Source organism: Cryptotermes secundus, unplaced genomic scaffold, assembly GCF_002891405.2.
Source record: "Cryptotermes secundus unplaced genomic scaffold, Csec_1.0 scaffold1025, whole genome shotgun sequence".
Lineage (NCBI taxonomy): Eukaryota > Metazoa > Arthropoda > Insecta > Blattodea > Kalotermitidae > Cryptotermes > Cryptotermes secundus.
The window spans coordinates 972,206-998,785 of NW_019730118.1; the positions used below are offsets into that span (position 1 = coordinate 972,206).

Genomic DNA, 26,580 nt, shown 5'->3' on the forward strand with positions numbered 1-26,580 from the left:
CTTTTTACCAGCAAATTGGACTTAAATTTGAGAAAGAAACTAGTGAAATGCTACATTTGGAGCATCGCTTTGTATGGGGCTGAAACTTGGACACTTAGGGCAGTAGATCAGAAACACCTGGAAAGCTTTGAAATGTGTTGGAGAAGGATGGAGAAGATCAGTTGGACCGATTATGTGAGAAATGAAGAAGTATTATTTAGAGTCAGTGAGCAGAGTAATATTCTGTATATGTTACGTGGTAACTGCCTTCTAAAAGGAGTTATTGAAGGAAAGATAGAGGGGCGGACAGAAGTGACCAGAAGACGTAAGAAGATGCTGGATGACCTTGGGGACAGAAGAGGATATTTTCATTTGAAGGAGAAAGCTCTAGATCGCATCAAGTGGAGGAACTTTTTTGGAAGAGACTGTGGACCTGTCGTCTTGACAGATTACTGATGAATGAATGGATGAATGAACTATGATGTGTTATTATGTGTGCTCTGTGTAAATTAACGTGTGACATATACGTCTTTTGTGTGCCTTCCAGATTTTAGTAATACATATTCATGAATTTAAGAGTAGAGCCTGGACTGTACTTGTTGGTCCCATTAGTCCTGTTTGTCATTCCTAGGGAAGGTGTGTGATATACAGTGAATTCCCCATTCCCCAAGCATCTATGGGGAATGTAATGTGCTGGTTGCATGAGAAAAAATCTTATAGAAACCAAACAGAAGTTAGAAAAGTGTGTTTTCACTTTACTTCTTGTGTGGGAGTCTTCCTAGCTGACATGGCAGATTGACGAGTAAAGGATTCAGGTACTTAATACTGCAACATGATCACAGATTCAACTAGCCTCTTCTGTGACAGCATGTGTGTGACGGAGGAAGACATATAGCACTGTCAGTGTTAGCTGGGAGAACAGCCACACGTTGGGTGAACATGTGCTCATCACATATTTGTTTTTAAATAACTGTATAAAAATGGTACATTTTCCTTTAAATTTTTGCTGGTTGACTGAGAATTCTAGATGTTTGATACCAGTTTACTTTGCATATTGTCAATATTTTGCTGTTGGCAGATAAGATGATTTCCAGCAACTGTTTGAATGGAGTTCCACTTCTTGTGTTAGCGAACAAACAAGATATTCCAGACTGCATGGGAGTACGTGAAGTGAAGCCCATTTTCAATCAAAGTGCACATTTGATTGGCCGAAGAGACTGTATGGTGATGCCTGTATCAGCTCTGACTGGGTATGGCAGAGATATTTTAGTGAACAACATTTATAAATTTATCTCACGTGGTATTGTAACAGTGGATTATGTTTTGGGGTAATTAAATACACTCAACTGATATTTCTTATGATATATATGAAGAGACACTTATTAAAGAGGATTTTAAAATCTTTTGTTATGAAAAAAAAAGAGAAGCATTTATATTGTAGTGTGTAGACCCATTACTACATGGCAGTTACAAAAACGGTCTAATGGCAACGAATAAGCATGCAACAACAGAGGAACTGTTGGAAGTGGTGTTTTCTGTGGTCCATGCCATGGCATGGTGAACATGTCTCTGCAGCAACGAATCAACACTCAGCAATGGAATAACTGTTGGAAACCATATTTTCTGTGCAGTCCATGCCAAGGGGTTATCAGTGGGACAAGTTTAGAGCTTAGTTCAGTTGTGGAAAATGTGTCGATGGTAACGATGTAAGTAGACAGTGCTGAAATCCATTACCAGGAAATGACTAGTGAAGGCTGAGAAGACTTTATGTGTGCTGCAGTTACACTGAAATTTGGGGTGTGTAATTCCATGAGACTGTTATAGTTACAAACTGTAAGTGGTCATTAAATCCAATTTCCAATCCAGGACCCCATTGAGAGACTCATACACTTGACAGCATTCAATTCAGTTATTCAGTATTAGAGGGGGTGGGTTTCCCCATACACCATGACTAGTAGTCTATTGTACGTCCCCCTTTAATTTCTACTGTCGCCATACCCTACCGATACTGGTGCTCGCTATCTCCCCTTTCTGCCAGCGAGGTCGGCCCTCTTCTGGCAGTGGTACCCGATAACTTCTCCATCTACCGGAGGCATTGGAAACTACTTGGGTGGGAAACTTTTTGCCTAATTTTGCTCAGAGGTCTCCTAGAGACATGAGGATCTTTTATGTGCTGTAAATCTACGACACAGGACCCACGGCTTAAAGTCCCTCCCGGAGGAATTGTTCCCTGAATTTTTCCGCCCTTAAAAATTCCACGACCTCCGCCAGGTTTGAACCTGCGTACCTTGAGTCATGAGGTGGGCACTTGACAGCATAATGGATGGATATTTAATTTTCAGTAAGAAATACTGTAATTTTGGATGTTGAATTAATTTAATGATTTATGTTAAATGCACACATTGCTTTCACATAAGATTATTTTACAAATTAATTATTAATTTAGTTACTATAGGATTCTGACGATGGTGTATAACACACTGATATGTTGGGATTTTGGACTTTATCCATCGTCCTGGTTTTTAAGATAACAAATAAAAACACGACGTTTCGGAAACTGGATCTGTTTCCATCCTCAGGTGAAGGAAAACACCTATTCAGTTGGGTCGCTTAGAAAGAGCTAGCCTCTTCTTATATATATATATTTTTCTTATTAGCTCTCATGGACTTAGCCTGGTCTCAGGTGTTTATAATCTTCATGTTTTGTGACATTGGTTTGTCCAGTGATTGAGGCTAGCTCTTTCTAAGCGACCCAACTGAATAGGTGTTTTCCTTCACCTGAGGATGGAAACAGATCCAGTTTCCGAAACGTCGTGTTTTTATTTGTTATCTTAAAAACCAGGACGATGGATAAAGTCCAAAATCCCAACATATCAGTAATTATTAATTGTATGGAAGGTTGGTGACTTCAGCTTTTCTATTTTCTGTTGCGTCAAGGAATTTCATATTTTTCTAACAATAATTTGTGGGCATTACTTTGTTATGTGTCAACTGGATTAGAACCATCAGATCTTTGTCTTTCAGTGCGTATGAAATGCTTATGAAATATCTCAACAATAGTCAGGGAAAGAATATTTGAAAGTACTGTAGCATATTTGCTCCATGCAAGGATGGTTGGGCCACAGAAACAGCCATTTCTAAGCAGTACACACACGCAACAATGGAACAATGGGGTTATGCAACCTGCTTCTAGGCAACTGCTTGGTAAACACACATCCACGCATGCGCAGTGACATCACATTCCAACAGTACTTAGCTATCATGTGACTTGTGTTTTCTGTGGTCTACGCTACAAAACAGTAGAACTTTGTTTTCTGCATTGTCCTTGCCAAGGCTATATAACACACGAGTCCAGGAGAGGTTTTAGTTGAGTTCCAAGGTTGACTGAACAAGAAATGGCAAGAAGACTTCATAGTGATTTGAAATGATAGTTTCTATGTTGAGATCTGTTGCTAGGAGACGACTAGTGGAAACAGAATTCTAGTGCATGTGGAATGGTGAACTGGAAAATGAATATCTCAGCGATAGTGCTATATTGCCTGTACTTTAGAGCGACTGTAAAAGGTGTTAATAAATCCAATCATCTAATCTAGAACCAGTTATTTTTGTCATGTGTGCCCCCTTCATATGACAGCATTATTTTTAATTATTACTGATGTGCAGAGTGTATGGTGGAACGGCAATGTATTTTTCTCATGCCTGCTTAGCAGGTTGGTATAGCAACTGACTACAGGCTGGGTGGCTGAGGGGTCAGATTTCGAGTCCCAGTAGGGTCAAGATTTTTTTTTCTTCCCAACATTGTCGAGACTGGCTCTGGTGTTCACCCAACCTCCTATCCAATGGGTACGGGGGCCTCTCTCCCGAGTGGTAAAGCGGCCTGGGCATGAAGCTCATCAATCACCTGTAGCTAGTGCTGAGGTCAAGAAAATGTGGCTCCATACATCCACTCCCACATACGCCTTCATGGCGCAGTGGTTAATTAGTTAAGCACACAGACTTTACCCTGCTTAGCGAGTAGCATGGTGCACAGTGTTTAAGTTTATTCGTTTACTTTTATAAAAGGTTGTAAAATATACTACCTTCTCATTGTCATGTCTGAATACTGGCAACATTTTTTTTTTCGAGAAGAAAAGTATTCTGTCTTGCATGTTGTTAATTTTGGGTCAGAAAATAAGTGATTTTTTGTGTCATATACTAATACTAAGTTGAAGTTTATGGTGAGAATTTTATGCCTTGTTTTTCATTTGTTGCAGGGATGGTATTGATGAAGGGATACGATGGCTTGTGGACTGCATTAAACGCAACAGTGAAGTCAGGCCACCAAGGAATCAGGATGACACTTGAGTCTAACGCAATTAGAACCTCATATTGCAAGGAATTAAATTGCTATTGAATGCATCATTTTAACTTGGAAGAGTGTGACTATAACATTAGAGGTTTTTGTAATATAAGAAGCTGATTTACAGTATGCAAGTAGTAGTTTACAGGTGACTGCCTCACAATTTGTCACATTGGTTGTACTTGACAAAAATGTTTTTTTTTTAATAATCTCATTGGGAGTAATGTTTGCAACAAAAGCAAAATACAGGTAAACCTCTATATGCGGTTAATTTGTGCAACGAATTTACCATATATCTTGAAACTGCTTATATTGAAGTTAAAAACCAATGGGGAAAATTATAATTCATCAGAATTATGATGGAGCATTCATCAGAAGACTTAATTTTGGCCTTTAAAATATGTTTTAACTGTATACATTGCTAGAAGTATAAAGAATAATTGAACACAAGTAAGCCAAAAACGTTTATTAAAGAAATGAGCTACAAATTTGGTGAAAAATCCTATACAACTTTCTAGAAAAATATTTTGTCTAGAATCATTTGAACAGATATAGTCTTCTTGTTCTCTTCATACAATTTACAATAGCAGCTGATCAGATTTTCTAGGGTTCTGAATTTCTGTGAATGATGTTTCATTTATAGAGGTGTATGGGCACTGTTGGTTCTGTACGCACATCCTTAGCTATTCCTTTGGTCAGTGATTTTACATGGTAAATCAGTTTGCCATGGTATTTTACAATGCTGCAAGTCATTCGGTATCTTAAAGGTCAGAGTTACTAACAGTGTAATACTGTATTTAAATTCATATTTTAATGTCTGTGTAGATTACAAGAGTAATAATATATTGGGAGTTTATGAATTGTACAAGGCATCTGCCAGAATCAGCCAGACAGCGTGAGGTATTAAAATGATGTTCTTGTTAATGATTGTATTTATTATAAATGCAGACAAATTATGTCTTTTCTACGCCACCAAACCACCATTCCAAATTTTGTTAATCTGTAATTTCTGTGATGGATATTGTGTTATTGCTAAACTACATAAGAACCTGTGTGTCATGTATGAAAATTACAACACTGATGATAGCAACTTCATGAACTGAAATGAATGTTAAATATTTCTAAATCCCTCTGAATGATATTTTTTACGGTACTCTTTACAGGTCCACAGGTGAAAAGAAGAGAACAGAGAGGTAAAGAATAATAGTTTGTTCTTTGTTAAACTTTCCCCAGGTACAAACAGTTAATGAAAAACTAGAAGGCTTTTTTGGAACTAATATGAATCAGTGTATTTCTAACCAAGATAATAACAGTTTAGTGTTGATTGGAAAATTACTTTAATTATGATATGCTTTCCACATATTGTAAGATGCACCCTCTCCCCTAGTAAATGCTGTAGTGAGATGATAACAGCAGTAATAAGTCTCTCTGTTCTTAATACAAGTGCATGCTTAACAGCATTAGTGCTATTTCAATGTTTTTTGGTACTAATAAGGGTGATTTGTGTTAATTTCCCCCCCCTTTTTTTTCTTAAGGATCTCTGTATGCTATTCATTTCTTATCACGCAGCATATGGAGAATATTAACTGGTTCATGAACACATAAACATGGTACTGTGTGGACAAACTTCATAATGCGGTAATGCTAACACTATAAACAGAAACAACACATATTTTGGGTCCAGGAAAGGGATGGAGTGGAGTGTGATATTTGTTTTCGTTAAACAGTAATAGCTGAGCAGGGGAACAGATGCTAGCAATGATGGCTTTTGTAGGACATCATTGAGAAATCACATATCTGTAACTGTCTATAAAAAATTAAGCACTTGTTTTATTAATATTCTTAAAAAAAATTCACTGTTTTGCAAAAATTAGTGTACCTTTACTGAGCAAAATTTTTGAAACTAAAAATGTTTCACTTCTGAAACTGAAGTTAAACAGATCATGAAAAGTGATATTTCTAAGCAAAATAATATGATTATTCCCAATAAAAGCAACTTCTTCTTCTTCTTCTTCTTCTATGGCGCAACAGCCCGATGTCAGGCCTTGGCCTCGGCCTCCCTTATCAAGCCCCTCTATTCCTCTCTATCCTGCGCTGCTCTCTTCCAGTTCCCTTACGCCCATTAACTTCTTTGCAACACAGTATATTAATATAATTTCATAGTACTGTATACATATAGTCTAAAATCAGACACATAGCCACTGCCATCTGGTGAGGAAAGTATTAACCCAGCATGCTTCTATTTTCCTGCTGGCCCATGAACACTGGAAATATACTGAAAATAGAATCTAGCAACTCTTTAATGATAACATCGGGAACCAGGATAGCGCAGTCGGTAAAGCGACTAGCTACTGGTTGGACGAATGAGGGGTCGGAGTTCAAGTCCCGGTAGGGTCAAGAATTTTCTCTTCTCCACATAAACACTAGGTTATTACTGTGCACCCTGTGTTTCATTTCCATATGTTACAACTTTACTCCACCCTTCTGAGCTTCTGCCCCTGAGATCATTCCATCCCATTTGGGCTAATAATGTGTAGAAAGGTAATGCAATTTGCTTAGTGGGGGGTGGAGTCGAACTGGGTCCACTCGGCACAGCAGCCACTGATTGGCATATTGTAGCCTGCCCCGGGTGATTATGATGATGGACAATTTGGGGGAATGAAGATTGGCAGGGGAAACCAAAGTACTCGGAGAAAACCTGCCCCAGCGCCACTTTGTCCACCACAAATCCCACTTGACCAGACCCGGGCCGCCACAGTGGGAAACCAGCAACTAACCACTTGAGCTATGGCGCAGCCAATGCAATTTGCTATCCTTTGGTATTACTAAAAGCTTGGATTTGGTGCATGTACTTGCATATATATGTTCTAGTGAACAAAATCTTTGTAATATTTGGGTATGAATGCATGCCATGATATGCTGCTGTTGGGTTAAGGCTGGTTAGCTTCCACTTATGGCTGAACGTTAACAGACCTACCTTGGTGATCTAATGGTTAGCACTTGAAGTTGATATTCAGGGGGTTCTAGTTTTAATCCCAACCATGGCTTTAATATTGAAAATAAAATATGAAAATATGTCAGTATAATGGCAGCTGTCCACTGAAGATAGCAATACAGCCAATGCCAAAAATATGTGTTATTAAATATACCTCAAACATTAGGCAGTATCCAATATAATTACATATTAGCCATATGGTACAATAAATGGCAGTGGAATCTTGGAAGGCAAGAAAAATATAACAGTTTATATATATATATAAAAATAACAGTTTGACTATGTACTTTGCTTCAGCTGAGTATGAATAATGAACAATCCTTGGTGAAGAGCTTGTGATATCGTAGTTCAGAGGTGACAGACAAGGCTGACGAATGAATGTATCAAGACCTACAGTGGTCTATTGTGCTTCCAGGGCTGTCTGCAAGTTACATAGTTACCAGCTCCCTTCATGTTATTCTGCATAGGACTCCTCAATAATCAACTAAAAAATCCTGATGCTCTTGATCTACCAAAACGAGGATTACCGTCCTTTCCTTAAACATCTGATTACCCATGGAGCTACTATTTAATCTTGTTTTATCATTTCCTATGTTTATGTATGACAGCAGTTCAGTAGAAACTCGCCAAAAGGAAACTGCTAAGATCAGGTTCACTAGAAACTAATCTGTGACTACAATGTAAATACAGTGGAAAATGTGTGGGAAGATTTTCATTGAACTGTATGTGACCAATAAGAAACCTAAGTTTCATACCAGACTGACGGGATAGAGGAAAGTTTTAATGTACAGAATTTGAAGAATGGTTTGATTAAAAATAAATTAATTTAGAGTAACTTGTGCATGATTAAAATGGGTACAATTGGCATTTCAGTATTAAAGTGTGGAAGAATTCATGGCACCTGGCAGCTCTCTTATATGTAATGCTATCCATGTTTTTCACTTTCAGGAAAAGGCGTTTCTTTTCATTTTATTCAGTGTCTTATGCAACTAGCCATGACAATAGAGCCTAAAATGCGTTGGCTACCCAAATGAATAAGAGATGTAAAACATTCTCTTTGAATATACACGACTGCGTGGTGATGAACACTACTTATCTATTTACGTATGACAGGTGGATAGGGACGCCTATTTGGAGCTTAGAGATAATGCAACTCAAGGTTACTGTGATAATTATCGATAACTATTATCAAAATTGTGACCCCCATGGTAGTGAACAGGTGTGTGTAAAGTGAATACTAATAATTGTGATGTGGCCGTATTATGAACCTGAAACTAGTGTTTTACCGCCTGAACTGAACAGGAGGTAAGTAATTCTGAGTGTCAATGTAAATTGCATGCTTGTTAAAATGCAATTTTGCAGCTTAAATGGAATTCATATTATAGCCATACTGAGACGGGCACAAATTAATCCATCAAGGTGGAATTCGGGTGAGCTAAAAATTTAATCATCTAAATGACTATGTTAAATTTTGCAACGCATGGTACTACACACACTTTTTTCGTTGCAAAAATATACACTTAAAACCGCTTAAAACTACCTACAAACGCCGCAAGCTCCCACATCTTGAAGCCTAGAAGTGAGTACTGCATTAATCAGTGACATCACATTTTAAAATTGTATTCATCTGTCAGGACTGCTTAGCGTAGATTGTTAAATTTATAGGTAATTATTAACTGAAAGTGTTAGTAGAAATGTAAACTACATCAATATTTGACATCCAAGTATTAATCTCTCGCTACGTCACTTTAGTACTTGATATATCATCCATCTTGGATTGTGTATGTACTTGGTGGGGTTGGCCAGCTGAGGCTGGAGGAATGAATTTTGATTCTTTTTCCTGAAATTTGTTAATCTTTACATTTGTGAAGTCGTATTTAAGGTAAGAACAATGACTGTTGTTAAGTTAATGCATACGGTATGCATTGTTTATGCTGTACCCAATATCTTAATCTGTATGAAATTTTCAAGTTTTTGGTTCAGGTGACATGGCTGTGACGAAATGTTAGAAATGTGGACCCGAAAGTCATATGGAGGAACGTAATTGATGTTTATTTTTTGCCTCAGCGCCCCCGTGTTATATTTAGAATCAAGAGCACGTTAAGGATGAGAAAAGTGTTACATGTTTTAATTGGAGTAAAAAACGTTTTGTTGGTAGGTGTGTTCCTTAGTATCATTCATGAAAAACTCCCGTGTGTTTTCCAAACTGTGTCGTCTGCATAACCATACTCCGTCATACTAGTTCATGTAACGTGATTATGTCTTAACCCTGAGCCTTTCATGTTATAGCCAGGAAACGCACACCAGTTTCTGCTGTTTACCACATTATCTGATCGAATCTTGCATCATTTGTGTACAAATTGAAGAGGAAACATGAACCCCTCTGATCATGGGTAATAAAAATATTGGACATATCAGTTATAATTCTTTATTTTGTAGGGTGGTGGTGTATAGATATAGTGATATATTTGGGGTCATTTTTCACATGTCATTCTTCAAACTCTTTACAAATACTCTGCAGCACATGTTGTGTTCCCATATTGTTTTCGTATTTCTTTGCTGGTGTGCATGCCATTTAAGTAAATTTAATTGTGGTTCATGCAGTAACTAATTTGTGTGGTGGGTAGTACTATAAATTTGACCTATATGATAAATATAATTTCTGAAGTTTATGCTTAACAGTTTGCCAGAGTAAAAGTATAATGCCTCTGTTTTTGTTACTTTTGTTTATCAGTTTCTTATGTTTCATACATGTTTTACATCATTATGCATAACATTTTAGCACATAGAGCTCATTCAGATTTCATGAAAGTAATGGGGAATTTGCAGCTCCTTTGAAGTTTCCTAGTGAGTTCTGTTAAATATCAAAATTTAAATCATGTTTGAGGCCTCTGTACTTGTTTTGCAGTAAGTTAATTTGCATTATTTTAATAAGCAGGCTGTTTGGTGAAACAGTAACATTCTAAATATGTTGTAGGTTAGTTATTCAGGCACTCCACCTTATCTTTTAACGGGGCTGCAGTATTATATACGAACAGTGGGAGGACTTCCTTGTAGTTTTCCCTTTGTACCACCATACAAATATTGTGACTGAAGTGTATGAAGTTTACATCTTAGATCATATGTTAAATAATGTGGGCTTTATTTTGAGAAATAAGAAATTGATATACAAAATGGCAGTATTATGAAAATACAAATTATTTATAAAAATTTTGACCCAAGTAATGAAAGTTTATAGTTAGGTTCTGCACTGCCACTACAGAAATTTGTTTCAGGACGAGATTATTAGATATTTGCAGAACAGTGTGAGTTCATTTTTATCTGCAGTAGGCAGCAAGTATTAGTGTGGGTAACATTTTTGTGAAGTGTAGTTTGACATACAGAGGTGGTGGTAGTAGTACTACTACTACTAGCTAGTAGTAGTAGTAGTATCAGTATCACCCCCCCTAGTAGTATCAGTATCAACCCCCCCCCNGAATATAAAGCTTTCATTATGTAGATGTGCATTAGGTGCAAGATAATTTTTTTGCTAGCATGCAATAGCCCTCATGGTTCATATCTTTATATCCATTTGATACCTAACATTTTTTTCATTCTACCTTACGCACATGGTAGCATAGTTGGTTGAGGCACTATGCTACAAGCTGGAAGGTTGCGGGATCGAATCCTGGTGAGGTCATTGGATTTTTTTTTTCAGTTTACCAGCCACTCGACTCAGCCTCTAACAGAAATTAGTACCAGGATTATTCTTTGAATATTCTTAGGGGTAGAGGGTGGCCAGCGTGTAGGGCTGACAACCGTACCGCCATCTACGCACTATGGCCCTGGGTTCGACTCAGCCTCTTAACAGAAATGAGTGCCAGGAATCTTTTTGGAATATTCTTAGGGGTAAAGGGCTGACAACCTTACCGCCATCTATGAGCCGATTGTCTAGAAAATGTGGGAACCTCAACATCTCACAACCCTATGGGCCTCCACCGCCTGTTACAGGGCTACCTTTACTGTTTTTACTTTAGACTAGTGTGTTTCTTTGCATGTCTGATACAGCTCTTCAGATAGAATATTAGTGTAAATGCCTGTAGCTCATGCTTGTGTTTGGCTGCACATTTTTGAGACAGAATTGGTGTAATTGCTTGTTATAGACATTTCAAGTGTGTCTGAAATTGTAGAAATTTATCTTACCACTTCAGAGCTTACTGTGCTGTGACTTCTAATGTTGTGCTTCTAATGTACCATCTGTTCTTTGTTTACATCTTCTGTATATACACCTTAGAAGGGGTGATTTTGATTTTGTATATGCCATAGTCTAAATTTATACACCATTGTTTATGTACAGCTTTTCCCAGAACCCAAAACATTTAAGGACCAGCATCAAGTTGGTTCGTTTGTTATTAATAAAATTACAGGTTTTCTGCAATGAAATCTCCATGGTTCATCAGCTATTTCAATACGGAAGAAAATTCAACTGTTTCAGAGACACTTTACTATCATGAGGAACCAATGGAGACATGCCATATCCAAATCGTATAGTTTTCTTTCACTCTCTGGTGCTGTAAGAGGAGACGGCCTCTGAGACTGAGTTCTCTTCTGTCCCTCATGATAGTAGGCCTGTTTCAGCCTGTCCCTGATTTGGAGACAGGTGTCTGAAATGGAGTCATGTTTCCACTCTGATAGATAATCTCTGAGCTGTCAGGTGTTTAAAGAAGATTGCTGTCCTCTGGAATGTAATGACATACATTTTAGTAGTTCACTGATGTTTCTTCAGAACACTGGTTAACTTCTACCCACTTATATGGCATTATTTCTCAGAAGATTGTACTGTTCATAAGTACTGCTTTGAGAATCTCAGTTACAGAATTGTCAGAGATTTATTCTGTATTGATGCAGCTGACTGGCTGAGAAGACTTCAGTTGAAATGTATTCCCACAATGTGAAGCATGCTTAGAAATGCAAGGTTGTCACTTTGAGATTCTCCTGTAAAATAAGGGAATTTAAAGTACGGCGGGAAAGCAGGTCATGAATTATCTGCTACGTGGCAGGTTTATGCAAGGCTGTTATAATAAGACTTCCTGTATATAATTATGATAAAATATGGTGACTGTTCCTACATAAATTAGTACATATATGTAATTATGTAATAGAGTAATTTGTAAAGTAATACATTACTTATGAAATAAACACTGAATGAACCTCAGCTGAGAATCAAAGTGACTATGATGCTATAAGCACCATGGCTTGGCATATGTTCATTGTGTGACATTACTTGCTAAAGGTTATTGTTGTGCAGTAACAGTTTCCAGTGGAGAGAGAATGTGAATATGAATTGCCATTTTGATCATAATCACTCAAATCATGGTACGAGTGGTGGAAAGTTAAATTTCTTACACTACATGAATATTATTTGCTGAATACATGGAAGTAATGTAGTGTTTATATTGGGCTTTGGCTTGGACCAGAAAATACACAGATTTTTAACTTTTCGACCGGTTCATGGCTCAGTTCTTCACGGCAACTGGTGCAGTGCTTGCTGCATGGTGCATACAAATTTCTCCAATGAATCAGCATGCCAGATGACGGCCAGTTACATTTGGAATGAAGGGAAGTAATTAACTTGCGGACTGCTTGATAGCATTATGTCTCACGGGAAGCAGTGTGGTTAATGTATGGGAGTTTGTTTATGATTTGTCAGCAGTTAATCAACTCCATTAGCCATTTGTTCTCAGTTACAGTTAGTGAGCAGTGTGGTTCTTCATGGTGTGGTATACTTTAGAGCAGTATGTATTTCTGTATGACACATATGTGAAATATGGACCTCATAGAAAGTGCTGGTGAAAATTTTGACATAAATTTCATCATGAAAGAGTTCACAGTTTGATGAATAAACTTAGAACAGTGGGACTCTGGTAGCGGCGGGAATCGAACCCGGACCTCTGGATCTGTAGCAAGGAACTCTTGACCACTAGACCACAGGGGCGGCCCTCGAGATATAAACTGTCTAAAAAATAAAAAGGGTCCCACATTAAGTTGTATTAGGTGTAATACTTCAGGTTTGTACAGTACATCTGAAATTCAGAGTACTGTATGTATGTTATTCACACTTATTGTGAACTGTGTCTGAAAAATGTGAAGTGGCCCAGGTTGTGTTTGGCATGATGCTTTGGTTTAATTGTCCAAATTCAGGCCACTTTGCTTGTAGTATTGTATATAAGCATCCTGTTGCATTAATATATCTTTTGTACGCATACACATATAGTCCTGTCTTAAATGCAGCTATCTGGTTACCGTTCCTCACTGCTCGTTTTGCCCCTATACAGCCATCATCAGGTGCTGTCTACCTTGCTAAAATTTTTGCAGCATATGTCAGAATTATTCACACAAACTAGCCTATCGGCATGGAAAAACCTACAGCCAGTAGTGCATACATAACAAGACTGATAACACTACATTGACATCCTTAAGAAACTACACAAATAACACTTGTAATACCCACGCCACAAAGGGAATGCAGTGTGAATAAATCCAAAATGAGAGATACTCATGCAAATATCTTTTAAATGAATAGACAGTGACCACAATGAAAAACAGTAAGATGTTAATTAATTTTAATTCAAGGTTAATTTATTTTGATTAGGAAATATCATGTTCACACACATACTAAACTTTGACATACAGTGCAACAATTTTAGCAAGATAGACAACACCTGATGATGGCCATACATGGTCAAAACTTGTAGTGAGGAAGAAGAGTGACTTGATAATAAGTTGTGTTTAAGACAGAAATATATGCGGACATTTTATCTTTTTTACATTTTCATAATGAACTGTGTTTCTCCTGTATTGTTTTCTTTTTTTGGGGGGGGGTTATATTGGCATAAATAGTATTTGAAGAAAGCAGTCTTCTGGGATTTGGCACTGTGTATATGTGGTGTTAACCGACGTTTCAGAGGAATGTCGGTTAACACCACATATACACGGTGCCAAATCCCAGAAGACTACTTTCTTCATAGTCACCGCCGTGAAAGCCTCAAATCTTAAATAGTATTTGTTTGCCATAATTATTTTTTGTGTGTGTATGGGTTTGTGAATTTAATGTAGTTTGTGTGTTTCATTATACCTGGTTGACACCAGCTGAGTTTATTCTTCGTTTTAGTTTTAATACTTTCTGCTGGTTACCGGGATATGTGGATTTGATTTGCACCTCACACCTCTGTTATGTGAAGATTAAAACATGTTTCAGAAAGCAGTCATTGCATGTTAGTTAATGTCGGGTAAGGGAAAGAAAGAAAACAGATTCTCCCCCAACCATCTTCCTGGCAGCTACCTCCTCTCTGCATGACTTACCCAACTCCCACTAATCACTTGTATTTTGGGCTTATTGATTATGAATTTGAACTGACAGGTTACAAAATTTCACGTTATTAAAATCAGTTATTTGTATTATTTACTGTTTTTTTTTTTTTCAATAAAGTCAGCAGCTAATGGTTACAACAGTGGAGGTGAGTCTGATCTGTTGATTGAGGGTGGGTTGCAGTATAGGTGTGTTGGAAGTTCAGGCAACAGGCTTGAACCCTCATGTCTCTGTTCATTGTTTTCCTTACCAGGATAGTAAATATCTTTTTTTTTTTTTGTAAGCTATGTTAAAGCTTTGATCAGGCAGAATCGCAATAGAGATGTTAATTGATGTGTATTATATAGGAGCTGTAAAGGGAATAAGTGTATTTTGTATATTTGAAATTTGGATAATTTGTTTTTTTATTTTATTATTTCTCTCCAAATCTAGGCGTAGGTCACCGTATAAAGATTTATCAGTGTAAAAACCTCAAATCTCATAACCTTCTCCTTTTATGTCACTATTTAAAGATGGAATATACACATGTGGGATTTGTCGATACTCCAATAGACAAACCACTTCAGAAAGTTTGTAGGCCCTGAAAAGAGCTGTTCGGCTAGGATGTTTGGCCGGTGAAGTAGGGCTGCATGCGCCGGTAGAAATAATGGCAGTTGCAGTGTGTTGACTAATGTTACGGCAGCTGAGTGAGTTGACTGGCCGCAGTGCGGGAGTTGCCTGGTCACAGTGTGGCAGTTGTCGAAAGTTGCCTGATCGCAGAGCGTGGTTGCTGGGAGAAGTCTGGTTGTGAAGCGCAGTCGCTGGAGTGGCAGCAGCTGCGCCAGTTGTCCAGTGAGTCGGGCATGACCGCTGGCTAGCCGAGGGAGCCAAGATGCCCAGTGAGTTGGACAGGACCGCCGGAGGGCCGAGGCAGCCATCCCTGACACAGTGAAGTGCCGAGGACTCCGAAGACCGATCACTCTGGATTAGATGTGATGGCTGACTGGCTGGTGTGGTCACTGACTACTTGCGAAGTTTGTGCTCCGCCTTTTATATCATGCGTAATGGAAGAGCGAAATTTGCAGAGCGTTGATTGGCTAGCACGGGTAGTGATCTGGATGTGAGCTAGACAGCAAGTGCTGTATAAATGTGAGCGTTGGAAGCAACGCGATTGGCTAGGGCGAGTGATGGTGAAAAGTGAGCGGGAAAGTGGGTGCTGTATAAATATGATATGTGGGATGTTCCCACACAGACCTTTTTCCCTCATTATTTATCTCAGCAGCATGCATTTGTCTCATACAGCATAGCAAAATGGTTTTGTTAATTCTCAGCAAGGTGTTAAGAATTTTTCTTTGATGTTCAGTACAGGATTAAGAACATTTTCCAGAATGTTGAGAACAATATTAAGAATGATTTCCATAATGTTGAAGGCTATTAACACTGTTTGCTGAAATAAAATCCCTGCCATCCGAAGACTTTTGCTGAATGTTAAGCGTCTGTATATTATCTGACATGTTTAAAATGACTAGAGGTTTGAAACACATTGATTTACATTAGAATATTGTTCTGAGTATTATGTCTTCAGTTGTTAATAGTACATAGGTTTTGGTTCATAATTCTAATAATTCAGTTTCAATGGCCAGTAAGGTAAACTTTAAATTTACCCCTGCCCTCACCCTGCTGTAAAGGCCTCTTACTCAGTTTTGTTCCCTGTTTCCTGCACTATTACTTAGTATTATCAGGAGTGTGAAGGTATGCCCAGGACATGGACAGCATATACATTGCATCACTTTTGTTACTGTTCATAAGTTATACATAACATCTCTTAAAATAAATAAATAAAGTGACCATGACAGTAAAGTATGTATATAAACGCATCATGAGGACTTCCGGCAGCATAGTTGGCTCAGGCACTGTGCTACAAGCTAGAATGTCGCTGGTTCGATTCCCAATGAGGTTATTGGATTTTTCAGTTGACCTGATCCTTCCATTCACACTATGGCCCTGGGATTGACTCAACCTCTAACAGAAATGAGTGCCTGGAATCTTCCTTGGGATAAAGAGTGGCTGGTGCATAAGGCTGACAGACTCACCACCATCTGTGAGCTGATTGCCTACGAAATGTGGGAGCCTCGATGTCTGACAGCTCTATGGGCGTCCACAGCCTGTTAACAGGGATAGCTTCATATAAATGCATCATTTTTACCAGAAATGTGTTTAATTTCTGTAGATAATATTGGCATATGAAAGCTATAATTTGGATTTCCAGTTTCAGTTCCATATTGAATGATCATAGAGAGTTTGTTCTCATGCTGTGTAATCTGGTTTTGTTTCTTAAATGTAACACTTTTTTTTGTGGGGTGGGGGGGCCCTATACTATAAGCCAGAAGGTTGCAGGTTTGAGTCCTGATGATAATTTTTTCAATTGACCTGATCCTTCCAGCTGCATTATGGTCCTGGGGTGGGCTCAGCCCCTAACAGAAATGAGGACCAGGAATCTTTCTGTGAGATAAAGGACAGTCAGCGTGTAAGTCTGATAACCTTACCATCTGTGAGCCAAGTGTCTAGAGAAGATGTGGGAGCCTCAACATCTCTCAGCCCTATGGGCCTTCATGGCCTGTTATGGGGATGGCTTTTTTTTTAACCTTTAACATATTGCAAATTACAACATGTTACAAGGGGTAATTATACAAAATAAAGTGTTCATTATTTTCATGTTTCATAGTTCATGTTGTTGTGTAAGAAAGAATTAAGTGGAAGGAACTGTACTATTATATCATTTCTTTCGAGCAATTGCTGGCTTCTTGAATGTCTTGTAAAATTATGTTATTATTTATTCTTATTTCTAGGTATAAAATTGTTCTTAAAATAAATACACTGTTTTCAGGTTTAACCCAGCCTTCAACATGGCTGCAATTAAACAAGTTATTAATGAAGCTGTGGAAAGGGGTAAGTAGTGCAATTGAAACCCTTGTCATAAGCATATTTGTAGGTGTAGTTTATAGAGCTAATTTCTTTTGTTGAAGATAATCAACTAATGAATTTTAGTTGTTTTTAATTTCTGAAACTAAACGTTTTTAAATTGCATGTGTAGTTTACAGAATTGTGGTCTACCGTAGTCTAATACCATGTTGCCCAGTAGGTAGATACTGACTTGTCAGAGGACCATGCTGTCCCCATCTTCAGGGTGAAGAATTGGTGAGTTACATGGACAGGTTGCAAGCAGCATGGTCATTCAGGCCCATGGGCAAGGGTGAGGAAATGGAGCCTTCTCCTGACTAATAAGAGTGGTGAGCAGAAACCTGCCCTTGTAATGGCCACAATATTGTTTTTTATCACAGGAGTGAAAACAGGTGCTGAAAAAAATGGCTGTTTTTTTTTCTCCTGCTGGCCCATATTAGGCTCCATTTCTTCAGCCCCTTTGGGTCTGAGTGACCACATTCCTTGGAATCTGCCCGTACAACCCAACCAGTTCCTCTTGCTAAGCATGTCAGTTGTGACTTTGGATGCAGCATGTCCCAAACTTAACAGAACTTTGAAAATGAAAAACAAAGATACAATTTTACAGTGGAATTATAATCATTACAGCACAATGTGTTATGTTGTTGCTGATAGTGCATAAAATTAACAAGAGGCATACTGAAGTGTCACATTCTTCATGACAAAATGAATTCAAGTTATCATAAATATTAATGATGTTGCTGTCATAATGTGTGCATTCTGTGTGCCCAATGCAGTTGCTTGGATTGAACAAAATCTGAGGATATTTTTACGCAGCATTTATTGATTCAGTAGTTTCAGGGATGTGTAATAAGTGACTGTGTTTAGCCTTGAGGTTAGAGCAGTTTGCATGATTTTACTGAACTGATTTATATGAACATCCTCTTGGCTCCTATTTTGAAGAATGGTTTCCAGTTCTTTATAAACAAATATACATTCATTGCTAAATATTAAATTAATTTCATATATCTAAATATTACTGTCACTCATGGGATGGAAATAGTACATGAACATGAATGTGTGTGTGTGTGTGTGTGTGTGTGTGCTGTTGCAATGCATGTGAAAGTTTTGCTTTGGTGACCTGTCCACAAACAAACATATTCAGGCTTTATATTCCCATGTGTATGAGTGACTGTAGACAGGGTTTGGATTGGTAACTGGATTATTTGAACTCTTAGAGAATGTAACTACAGTGCTATCACTAATTCACACACTCTACGATTCACTACAGCACGCACAAAGTGTTCTGAGTCTGCTGTATCTTCACCAGTTGTTGCCTGGTAATGGCTTTCAACACCATAGGTTCTTCAGCTTCCATGTTCATGCTGTTATTGGCTGGCAACTGTCTCCCAACTAACTAAACTCTAGACTTGTCCTGCTTATAACACAGCAGCATGGACTACACAGAAAACACCTCTCCCAACAGCTCTTCTATTGTATTATGCAGCTGTTGCATGGACCATGTAGAGAGCACCACTTCCAAGTTAGTCCTTTAGTGCATGTTAGGAATCTCTTGCCTAGCAACAAGTGTTGTTATTTACAGTGTCATTAGTTAGCAGTGGTTCTGCATGCTACAGAATATTGCCTGCTGTGATTGCAAGGTTAATGTTAGCAGAAATGGGTTTTGTTTCTCTGGCACCCAGTTGCTTGATGTGTGATCTGTAATGTGAATATGATAATTGTTGATGCTGTTAGCTATGGAATTATATGATTTCTTTTGTTTAGTGAGGATGCCTACTCCTATGCGGTTAAGGGATCTGATCAGACAGATACGGGCTGCACGGACAGCAGCAGAGGAACGTGCCGTAATAAACAAGGAGTGTGCTTATATCCGTTCAACATTCCGTGAAGAGGATAGTGTCTGGCGCTGTCGGAATATTGCCAAACTTCTGTACATACATATGCTTGGGTGAGGAAAATTTGGCGAACTGCAGTGAAAAGGAACTTGATTTGTGTATGAGGTCATAGCTGATTGTTTACTGGGGACTTAAAAATTACAGTTACACTAGTGTCAGCAAGCTTGATCTCATAATTATTTATCAGAATCCTCCAATTTTATCTGCATTCACTGTAAAATGAAAACAGTACAGTGGACATAAATATGACCTGTTCCAGTGGTTTTTCTGCAGATGAAATAGATTTTACAGCTTGATTTAGTAGCAAATGTTTGTGATTCAGGTATCCAGCACACTTCGGTCAACTAGAATGCTTGAAATTGATAGCTTCTCCAAGGTTCACTGACAAACGCATTGGATACTTGGGTGCCATGTTGTTGTTGGATGAACGCCAGGATGTCCACCTGCTCATCACAAACTGCTTAAAGAAGTGAGTCATTTTTCAGGTGCCAGAATTAACGTATGTAAAGATCATAGGTGTAAATTGCTGTTGTGGTTAAAACTCACTTAAAATAAAAACAAATTACAGCCCTTGCTTATGGTATGGGACATTGAATTTTTCTTAACTAGTACACTATAAATATTAAGGGAGGAACATAGACTGAGGTTGTTTGAGAACAGGGTGTTGAGGAGAATATTTGGACCGAAGAGAGATGAGGTGACAGGAGGTTGGAGAAAACTGCATAATGAGGAGCTTCATAACTTGTATTCTTCTCCAAGTATAATTAGAATGATCAAGTCAAGGGGGATGAGGTGGGCAGGGCATGTAGCACGAATGGGGGAGACGAATGCGTATGGGATATTGGTTGGAAAGCCAGAAGGAAAGAGACCACAGGGAAGACCAAGGCATTGGTGGGTGGACAGTATTAGAATGGATATTTGAGAGATATGATGGGATGGTATGGATTGGATAGATCTGGCTCAGGATGGGGACCAGTGGAGGGCTCTTGTGAACATGGTAATGAACCTTCGGGTTCCATAGAATGATGGGAAATTCTTGAGTAGCTGCAGAATTGGCGGCTCCTCCAGAGGGGCTCAGCTCCATGAATAAGTAAGTAAGTAAGTAAGTACACCATAAATATATTGTTATAGAGATTTGAAGCTATGAATATCCAAACAAGGAATATTTCATCCTGTGAATACAGATTTTATAATTTTATAACAAGTTGGCAGTGGTTCTATTAAAGACTGGTTGAATCACCTATCCATTTATGTTGTATGTCGGCATCTCTTGGTTTCCCTTGCATCTGCCCCCCCCCCTTTTTTTTTTGTATTCAGATATTGAGCTTTAAAATTAAAACTGATGTTAAATTGTCATTCTGTGCTTGGTATCAATAAGAATAAATCAGAATCACTTTTAGATGATGTGTTGCAAATTGTTTATGCCATTAATGGTTATTTTGATTATTAATGCCCATATAGTTTATCTGATATAAAAATGTAGCAGATTTATTTACATGTTTATTTAATAGTATTTTGTACACATTGTCTTGGTTAAGTAAATAAGTGTCTCTGATTGGCCAATGTAATCATAAAGTAAATTTTTATGCTTGGGCTGTTAAGTCAAAGTTTTTATATTTTTGTAAATATATTATGAAATGCAAATTTAGGTAAGCCCTATTGTATAAAGTTTTAGCCCAGATTATCATTATCTGCAGTTAGAATTTGAGTTCTCATTATGCTGGATTTGTGTCGCTTATAAAAGCCTTTCTTCAACCAAAATGAATTCACAGAAAGTTCAAGTGTAGGTAGTAATGTTTATGTATCAGTAAGATTGATACAGATTTGGTTGTAGAAATCTTGTATGTTCTTCTGTGAAAGTTGTTTTGTTTGAGATATATATAGAATGAATCAATAGGTCTGTGACAGTTGTTCAGATCCTTCAGTAATAATAAATTAAGAGGGTATGAAAATATTAATGTCTTCTGCTTGGGACTGGTAGGTACCTGAAAATATTATTTGCCATCTGATTGATGCCACTGATTGTGTTTAATCCATCACTGATGTTGTATCTAAAGGATATGCTTGGTAGGCATGCAGAGATATTTGAATCTTTATGTTATAAGCAGGATGGATTTTAATTCACTAGTTGTTTCTGCATGTTCTTTTATTAAAATAACCATATTTTAATGGTTTAAGAGAGTACACTGCAACAGAACTTAAAGATAAAGTAGCTGTTTGTATCATGCATCTAAAGTCTTGTATGTTATACTGTTTTAAAATATAATGGGAAAGTTGATTGATTGATCAGTAATCTGTCAGATGACAGTTCCAAAACAGTTCCTCCACTTAATGTGATCTTCTGTTTTTGGAAAGAGACTATCCAGGAAATGGGAAAGTTAGGCTACAGAAATTACAAAAGGTCTAGCAAATAAGTTAATTTATTATGTATGACACATTTTGTGTTGTCTGTATAGGAGTCTGACAGCTCCATAATTGGACAGCGATAGAAATAAGCTTGATTAACCTGTGTTGATCAATTGACACTCCTTACTGTTTTAGTGATTTGAACAGTTCAACACAGTTTGTGGTTGGCCTTGCACTATGTACCTTGGGTGCCATTGCATCGCCTGAAATGTCTCGTGATCTTGCCTCTGAAGTGGAACGGCTGATGAAGTCACCAAATGCATATATCCGCAAGAAAGCTGCATTGTGTGCATTCCGCATAATACACAAAGTTCCAGAATTAATGGAGATCTTTCTCCCAGCGACACGGTCATTACTGTCAGAGAAAAATCATGGTATGTATTTCATGGGATTAAATAGTTCTTTCTGAGTAAAATTCTTTTCTGTAGTTGTGAAAATTAAGCTTTTCAATATTAATAAAAAAGTAAATGATGTCATTTTCTTATACATTTATGTGAATAGAAAATCGTGTTAAATACTAGTAATGACTGGCACTGAGACGTTTTGCTTTTGTTGATATCAAAGTTGTTTCCAGTTACAAATGTATTCCTCCAGAACAGTCAACTAAGCATTCTAGTTGCAAAGTAAGAACATAGCAGCACTCTTATTGAAGAAGACCTAGTCTTTGGACCTGACGTGAACTTTGCATCTTTAGAACGTGTGTTTATGCATAGCACTTCCAGTAAAATGATTATAGGCCAAGGAACAAATACAGTCAACTCTCGATTATCCGGGGGCGGATTGGGGCTACTGAGGCTTTTTTGAGACTTGTATGTTGTTTAATATTCATTAACTTTTGTTTCACGTGGTGAGTTGTAACACTATTTTCGCACTAGTGTGAACTTCCCTCTCTGGAAGAGCTTTCTGCTGCAGTTACCCAAGCCATTTGACAGATAAAACAAAGATGGTGTCCTGGAGGGAATAGTAAAGCTTCCCACACGTTGGGACTGGGTCATTGAGAAGCAGGGGGACTATATTGAAGGACTGTAAAGGGATATTAAAAAAAAATAAACATGGACCTAAACAAAAAATTGTGTGCATTATTTCTGAAATGACCTATGTGTACATTCAGAGCACTATGATGATAATGCTAAAGTGCCCTTGAGAAATGATTTTTTAAATGTTTCTAACATGGTATAGATGATGGAATGCGTATGCGAAGTCCGAAGGTGAGCTGACTATTTTTATAGAGTCAGTTCTGTTATTTCATTATCAGACTTAGGAAAATGGGCACCGTCTGATTTGTATGGGTATCAGTTTAGGAAGAGTGGTTGTAACATGGAATTTATTTTTCAGGCGTTCTAATCACTGGAGTCACCTTAATCACTGAAATGTGTGAAAACAGTCTCGACACACTAAATCACTTCAAAAAGGTAAGTCCATCATGCTACATGTGAAAAACACTGGTAATGACAAGTATGTATGGATATTATTTGCATTTATAGAAAAAATCTCATGTATTGTAGAGTTTTACAGGTTTTAATGTATTTCCTTGTGCATGTAAATCTCTTTTCTTTTTTACCTTACACAGGAGGGTACTTTGGATATATGAATTGAATGAGTTCATCGACAAGAGTATGCTGTTTTGTATAATTATATTCTCGTGTATCTGGGGCTCGGTGACTAATAATAATGGGTTCTGGTTTGGATTTGTACAATCAACTTGTACTTACAAGCAATACAGCACTATCACTGATTTACACAATTACAGTTCACCATTACGCACACACTAGAATTCTCAATCTTCACTACTTGCATCCAAGTAACGGAATTAAAACAGTCTCGCTGTGACTAAATCTTCTAATCACAGGCTGACTTCTAATTCTTCTTCAGCTACTAACTTCCCATGGCTATCTCCTGTCAGCAACTGACTCCTCCTTCAAATTGTCTCCCTTATAAAGTTTCGGCATGGGCCACGCAACACAGAAAATGTGGCCCCCCTATTGTACGAGGTGTGTTGCCATGCTGTTGCCTAGCAGACTGCCTTGGCACACACCCCAGAGAAAACACCTTTCATTCTTGTTGCATATGGTTGTAGCTGCATGCTTATTGGTCCAATACCCAGCAATGGATGTCCTTTATAGTTGCGTATTGTTGTACGCATTACTCAGCATCGGCTGTTTACCAACAATCTGTCTCCGCGGGAACGTGTTTATTGAACCATTGCCTAACAGTTGGTCGAGACGTCACAGTAATAACATGATGGGGATCTAGGGATACTGTAAATACAGTACTTATTCAGGAAAGAAGGCAGTGATTTATTTTTGTACGGTAGTTATCTTGTGTGCGTTGATTGAGAAAAGTAATGATTTATTTTAATCCTATGATCATTTGCTGTTTGTTTCAGTGTAAGTTATAGGTTGGTTGTTTAATAACGTTAGCTAATTTTGTTTCCATGTGACATTTTTTATATAAAATGTAATAAAGCTAGTTTGTTGTCGGTGCCTTTGATAGAATAGTTAGAAATTTGAGTTATATATGCTCTTAAAAGCTACATCTTCTATACTTGTAATATAGAGATTGGTTGCTCATTTGTAAGTGTAGTAATAGTGATAGAATTTATTCCCTTGTTCAGAGGCAGTTCACAGGGAATGGTTAGTATTTTAAAATTCATTGTCTTTTTGTTAAACAGCATTCTAAAGGTCAAGTTAAAATAAAATAAAATAACAAAAGCAACAACAACAACCACCACCACCACCACCACCACCACCACCCTCCCCCTCCCCTGCCACTGCCACCACACCAACGTCCCCACTGCCACCACCACCAACACAGTTTTTGCATTTGTAGTGGTTAATGTTCTAATTTAAAATAAGGTGTTTTGAGGAAAGACATTATAGCTGTGGTACTTCCATATGTAAATAATTCGTTTTATTCTTTTAACAATCATGGCTTTGGTAACAAGTTGCACTGCCACAACTTTTGTAAGCAGTCTTCTTACAAGAAAACTGTTGAGGAGTCTTCTTATGTGATTCTCTATAATTCTCTCCTTCAAAGCAAATCAGGTCACATTCTTTGTCACTTAATCAGTTAAACCTCCTCGGTATCTTGAGGCTTTCTTTCTGTATTAATATATATTTATTTTAAATAATATATAATAGTTTCAAAGACTGACTTCTCCATGTAGAGCTTAAGTGGATGGTTCATCACAAAGGTTCGGTCTTATTGGTGTTGCATCTTAGGAAATACCATCTGTCACAGAGGTAGTCATGCAGAGAGGAAATATGCTTTACCATAAGTACAAAACAGTGTCATGAAAATTGGTCCATAGCCATCACACATTTGTATTCAGTAACTGTGCTAGTGTGCATTTTCTTATGTGGTAAAAGATTTAAAAAAAAAAAGGTAAAACTATCCCTGTAACAGACTGTGAAGTTCCATAGGGTTGTGAGATGTCGAGGCTCCCACATTTTCTAGACAAGCGGCTCACAGATGGCGTTACGGTTGTCAGTCTTATGCACCATCTGCCTTTTACCCCCCAGGAAGATTCCTGGTACTCATTTCTGTTAGAGGCTGAGTCAACCCAAGGGCCATAATGTGGCAGGAAGGATTAGGTAAATTAAAAAAAATCCACCTCATTTGGGCCTGAACCCGCGACCTTCTGGCTTGTAGTATAGTGCCTCAGCCAACTATGGTACCGCATGCCCCTTCTAACGCTGACTGCCTGCAGTATAAGAAGTGTTTCCCAAGCCACAGCTCTGATAAGAGGGCCAGACATAGACTTTGTGATGAACTGCCTTGTAAACACTAAACTCTTGTCATGCCATCTTCTGAATCTCGTACGGTTCCAATAGATATGGTAGTAACACAAACTGCAACAGAGAGATCACTAATAACAGTTGTGTAATTTGGCATCTTGTCCCCCCTCCCCCATCTTTCTTTCTGTTTCTTGGCATGTAAAAAGGGGCTTGTGGTAAACGCAGAATGTTTGAAATTTGTTATGTATATTTTTGTAAATGTATTAAGCATTAAATGAATTTAATTAAACTGTTTATGTAGTACAGTAGGATCCCTGTGTGTAACCTTTGAGTTTTTATTGGTTAGGGCCTCTTGGCTTAGTGAGTTTGTAGTACTTAGTACAACTTTCATACATTCACTTTTTTTAATACAGTAAGCAGGGCCTGAGAGAGGTGAGATGGAGCCCAGGCGAGTCACAAGTGTGGGGGCTCCCACACCATTTTGAGAGCCATATTTATTAAATGCTTTAAAAAATCGGATTTTCTGTCATCTAAACAGTGCAAATTAATATCAATGAAAGGGCAAGTACAGTAAATCAATAGTTAAATGGAATTTTCCCATTCTTGCATACTTATGACAGTTTTTTTAATTAAATAAAAGTATATTTGGAGCCCCTGTAAGCTAGGGTTCTGGGCCAAATGGACCTGCTAGTCCCCCCCCCCCCCCTTATGGACCTGAAGTTGCGTGTAGTTAATTCAGTATGCTGCTGATCATAAGAATTCTTTTTCATTATCATTCTAATCATGGTTGATTTTTCTGAGAAAATTGTGATATGTGCTGCTTTGATATGATGCCATGTGAGCCTGTAATATGTATTTTTTCATTTATTGAGCATGACCTAATGAGCTTAAGTTATCCTGCATTTGACGTTAATGCTAGACGAACAGTACAAATAGAATAG

The 26,580-nt window shown here is 37.9% G+C and overlaps 2 protein-coding genes across 7 annotated transcripts in view; both read left to right on the forward strand.

Annotated features, from left to right (window-relative positions):
• Positions 1-6,321, forward strand: part of LOC111866281 (ADP-ribosylation factor-related protein 1) — a 15,352-nt gene extending 9,031 nt beyond the window's left edge. For all 3 annotated transcript variants that reach the window (XM_023855081.2, XM_023855083.2, XM_023855082.2), the window contains exons 4-5: positions 1,058-1,229; positions 4,233-6,321. In XM_023855081.2, coding sequence (XP_023710849.1) covers positions 1,058-1,229; positions 4,233-4,323 — 263 coding nt within the window. In that variant the 3' untranslated portion in view covers positions 4,324-6,321. The remainder of the gene's footprint in view (positions 1-1,057; positions 1,230-4,232) is intronic.
• Positions 6,322-8,508: 2,187 nt separating this feature from the next.
• Positions 8,509-26,580, forward strand: part of LOC111866275 (AP-1 complex subunit gamma-1) — a 48,830-nt gene continuing 30,758 nt past the window's right edge. For 2 of the 4 annotated variants that reach the window (XM_023855064.2, XM_023855066.2), the window contains exons 1-7: positions 9,072-9,195; positions 9,603-9,706; positions 17,528-17,589; positions 19,366-19,549; positions 19,819-19,965; positions 22,038-22,276; positions 23,238-23,314. In XM_023855064.2, the coding sequence (XP_023710832.1) occupies positions 9,687-9,706; positions 17,528-17,589; positions 19,366-19,549; positions 19,819-19,965; positions 22,038-22,276; positions 23,238-23,314 (729 nt within the window). In that variant the 5' untranslated portion in view covers positions 9,072-9,195; positions 9,603-9,686. Of the gene's footprint in view, positions 8,619-9,071; positions 9,196-9,602; positions 9,707-17,527; positions 17,590-19,365; positions 19,550-19,818; positions 19,966-22,037; positions 22,277-23,237; positions 23,315-26,580 lie in introns of those variants that run through there. The other 2 variants (XM_023855065.2, XM_023855067.2) reach the window with 2 other exon arrangements.